Source organism: Monoraphidium neglectum (assembly GCF_000611645.1).
Source record: "Monoraphidium neglectum strain SAG 48.87 unplaced genomic scaffold scaffold04453, whole genome shotgun sequence".
Taxonomy (NCBI): domain Eukaryota; kingdom Viridiplantae; phylum Chlorophyta; class Chlorophyceae; order Sphaeropleales; family Selenastraceae; genus Monoraphidium; species Monoraphidium neglectum.
Genome location: NW_014009176.1, coordinates 1 through 4,459, shown reverse-complemented (window position 1 = coordinate 4,459; position 4,459 = coordinate 1). Strand labels below are relative to the sequence as shown.

Below are 4,459 nucleotides of genomic sequence, written 5' to 3'. Positions count from 1 at the left end.
ACGCGTTGATGGGGGTGGTCACTGGTGACGGAGAATGAGACAGCATCTGCCAAACAAACAGTGAGATAAGCGATAATGCACAACACACTCACAACACACACACACACACACACACACACAGCAACACACACACACACACGACTTCACACCTGGGGTTGACATAGGGCCCGAGGTCCATGTGCATGGACAGCTGCTCCTCTGACAGCCGCAGGGCAGACACAGGGTGCGGCGGCTCGCAGATGGGCGACGAGAACTCGGCCTGGGTGAAGCTGAACGCCACGCGGCTCGCAGCCTGGTCGCGGGTGGTTGAGCGGCGCAGGTGAGCGGGCACAGAGGGTGCGGCGGGAGTGGGCTGGACGCGGCTGCAGACGCACACATGACGCACGAGGCTCTTGCAGCGCCGCACGCCGAGCGCTCCGCTGCAGGCATGCCTGAGGACGACCCGCTCCTGTTGAACCTGCAGCTTTAAATCAGCAGGCTGCCACCAGACCGCAGCCTCTCCCACAACCCGTATTTGGATGAAGCTGGAAGCAAAGCTCCTGCGAAGCTTCGGACCCAAAGGCGGCCCGCTCTGCGCGCCCGCGGACGTGCTGCGCACCTCAGACACGAAGGGGCTCGGCTGGAACGCGCGCCCCGACGCCAGCAGCACCATGAGGTGTCGCCGCAGCACGATCCCCATGATCACGCGCTCGCCCTCGGGCCCGCCGGTCACCACCGGGAACGCCGAGTGGCGCGTCGCGCGCAGCGTCTCTACAACGAGCGCGACACGCTCGACCCGCTGGAAGCAGACGGCCGGGCGCCCGCAGGCCTCGGCGGCGGTGATGTGGCGCATCAGGCCGTCTGAGTTGGGCTCCAAGTAAGGCAGCTGCTTGAAGTCCATGAGGGACTCGTAGATGGGTTTGACGCCGGTGCCGTCGCCGACCGCCTGCCGGGGCGGGGTGGTGGAGGGTTGGGGCGTAGGGGCGCCAGCTGCGGTGCACTGCTCTGAGCATGCGGCGGTGCATGAGGGCCCTCAGCGCCTCATTCGTGCTACAAACGGCCGCCCTGTGATGCGGAGAGACTTGATGTATGTTCTTGTGCGTGTCTTGCTCCGCGGGAGCGGCTCGGGATTCTGCAGGGCCAGCCCCCGTTGTGATAAGTGTGTGTCCCACCAGGTCCGGGCGCACCCAATCCCTGAACGCACGGCAGACCCCTGCGACCCCGCGCACCTTGGCCACTAGCAGCACCAGCATGACGAGCGGCAGCATGGACAGGTTGTTGGTCAGCTCCAGCAGCATCACGCACGTGCACACTGTCAGCCGCATGCTGCCGCCAAGGAAGCTCGCCGCGCCCAGCAGCGCGTACGTACCCTGCCGCGGTTTATATTTGGTTGCGAGGTGCAAGAAGCAAGGACATGCTCATCAACTGGCGTCGGCGGCATTCGGCGATGGCCTGAGGCACGCCAGGATGTTGCAAGCAGGGCGGACTTGACAACGAAATGCAACACATCCAAAGCAGGCGTTGCCTTGGCGCACGCAACACGCCCTGGCAGCTGCCACCCACCCCTTTTCCTTACTAGAACCTGACATCACCTTGATGCTGCCCCGCACCTCGTCGATGGTCTGCCTCGGGTGCATGTCCGCCACAAAGACGCCGACCAGCCGCCCATACGACGCGCCCAGCAGGATGCCCGGCACGAACAGCCCCGTGGGTATGGCGACGCCGTACGTCACCAACGCCAGCGTGAAGAAGGTGGCTGTGAAGACCACCAGCGTGTTGACCGAGTACTCGGCCTTGGTCTTGCTGCTGAACAGGTTGCGGATGGCGTCGTCCTGTTTGGGTGGTGGATGGGTGGACTGGTCGGTCGGTCGGTTGATTGGCTTGTGTGTAACCTATGTCGCCTCTCCAACTTATCGCCTTGCCCGTTTTTGGTGGGTTGGGATTGAGGTCGGGTTGATTTGGGGGAAGCAACGGCAGGCGGTATAGGAAGTCCCAAGCCGCGCTCAAGCATACCTGTGTCCACACGTGCGCTTGCACAATGCATGAGTGCGTGTGCAAGAGCGCGCGTGCACAAACACACACACACACACACACACACACACACACACACACACACACACACACACACACACACACACACACGTGCGCGCAAACATGCACACACACACACACAAACACACACGTGCGTGCACGCACATGCGCGAACACCCAAGCACCTGTGTGTTGAAGAAGAGGGTCGCCATGTCGTTGTACTGGCCGCCCTGCTCGCACATGAACGGCACAAAATTCCCGGTGGACATCGTGTCGGGCCGCGGGCACTCCTCCGCGCCACCCACGGGGCATGGCTGCGGTGCAGTCGTGCGGCGGGGTGCGGGTTGACAGAAACGGGGCCTAAGTGAGCCGGAGGCAGCCAAAGCAATCCATACGTTTAAGCATCACTGATCTTGTGGTGCTCCCGCAATCAGTCTTGGCTCCAAAGGCATCCAAGAAAAGAAGCCTTGCCAGACACACCACAGATCCTGCAAGCGTCATGATCGCGCGCAAACTGCACAACAGCCCTTGGAAACCCGCACCTGACACTGGGCCACCAGCGGCAGCGCAAACGCGACTGCACTGGTGACGACAGCAATGGCCAGCGCCTCCGCAACCCTGCCCCTGGCCCCATGCTTGTACAAGTTGGCCTTACGCCACTCAGCCAGGGCCTGCAATGGGTGGGCGCAGGGGGTCCAGCCGGATGTGAAGGCGGCCCAAACAAAACTGGCCAGCACCGAGCGGCAGGCGGGTGGTCAGCAGGGGGTGCTGAAGACCTCTGTGCCACCCTGGCGAGGCCACGCCTGGCGGTGCCGTGCAATGACGGATAAAAGGAGCCTCCAACCATGGCGCAAGAGGGCCCTTGAATGAAACAAAGCAGCTCCCAGCCGGCAGACGTCCCCGGACCTGGTTGGCGTGGTTGAAGGCGCTGCCCACAAGGCCGCCGATGACGCCTAACAGCAGGACGGGCAGCAGCTCGTGGGTCTCGAAGCCCTGGCGCTCCTCGTTCATCTCGTAGACGATCAGGCCGCCGCTGCCAAAGAAGCCGCATGCGGTGTCGGCGGCGCAGGTCTTCATGAAGACACGGACTGGGCGCCGATGGGGGGGGAGAGTCGGGGTGGTATGAGGGAGGGTGTGATCACGGGCCATTGAGAGCGTCACCAGGAGGAGAGAAGGAAGCAGGGGTGCGACATGTGGAGGTCACCATATGGCTGGCTGTGTGGGCCTAGGGACACAGTGAGTCGCAACATGTATGTCGGATATGGGTCAAGCAACCCGTTGTTTGTGAGACTTCAAGCGCTCTCACACACCACGCATCCACACATAGGGCGCACACACAAACATAGTTCAGCACACTAGCCAAGCCTCACGAATGCCCTCTGAAATGGCACGCAGACGTGTACACACGTGCGTGCATGTGTGCGTGCGTGCGTGCGCGCGCGCGCACACACTCACACACACACACACACACACACACACACACAAAAACACAAAAACACATGTTCGCAAACATGCACACACACTCACAAGCGCGCTCTCCCTCATTAGCACGTGCAGCCGCCCACCTGCGACGCTGACCACCGCCGTCGTGAAGAACGCGTACCACAGCAGCTGGTTGCGCCACCAGGTCGTCGTCTCCTCAAGAGCAAACAGCACGCCCCCCACGGGCGACCTGAACGCGGCGGCCACGCCCGCGGCCGACCCGCAGGCCACGAGGTCAGAGCGGTCCCTGTCGTTCCAAAACTGGCGGAACCAGGCCGGCGCGATGCCGGGCGGGCCGCCCTGGGGGCAGCGCAGGGTTGGGCAGCAGGCAAACGCACGTGAGGGGCCAGGGGCTGAGAAATTCATGCAGTCTCAAGCCTGGAAGCTGGGCTGTGCCTGCAGCACGGTTCCCTGCTGCTGTCCGCGGGCTACACAGCCTGTTCCTCAAGAACCTGATCTTGTGCGCACCTGAGACAGCAGCGCGCCTATGCAGGCGCCGGCGTGCACAAAGGGCCCCTCTTTGCCGACCGCGAGGCCACCTGCCACGGCGCCCACGGAGCCGGCCAGCTTGACCAGCAGGGTGCGCAGCAGGAATATGCCTGGCACGTCAATCCCGTTGAGGTAGGCCTGACGGTGGTTCGTGTTTGTGAATGTGAGCGTGTGAGTGTGTGCGCGACGTGTCTGAGTGTCAGAGTATGCTTGAGGGTGATCGTGTTTTGTGTGTGTTTGCGTGTGCGTGTACACGTGAGCCAGCGGCGCACGCCACCTGTGTGTCTGTCCATGCGAGTGCAGGTGTAGGTGTTCCCCCCCCTCTGCTGCCTACAACAACCCTTTCCACGCAAACACGCACCACAAACACTCGTCTTACCTTGACTTCTGCAATGCCCGATCCCGCAGCAGCTGGCGCCACAAACACAGTCAGTGCCACCCCCGCCAGCACGAGGCCCGAGTTGATGAGGACGTACAC

The 4,459-nt window shown here is 62.7% G+C and overlaps 1 protein-coding gene across 1 annotated transcript; it reads right to left on the bottom strand.

Moving 5' to 3' along the window:
- Window positions 1-18: 18 nt before the first annotated feature.
- On the bottom strand, window positions 19-4,274 carry MNEG_14392 (Chloride channel protein CLC-d; the record flags this gene model as incomplete). The annotated part of the gene is made up of 11 exons (XM_014037136.1): window positions 19-46; window positions 150-292; window positions 599-925; window positions 1,209-1,349; window positions 1,590-1,811; window positions 2,196-2,324; window positions 2,553-2,681; window positions 2,917-3,098; window positions 3,576-3,792; window positions 3,961-4,091; window positions 4,259-4,274. 11 exons carry the CDS (start codon window positions 4,272-4,274, stop codon window positions 19-21), a joined length of 1,665 nt encoding a protein of 554 aa, XP_013892590.1.
- Between the last annotated feature and the right edge of the window lie 185 nt (window positions 4,275-4,459).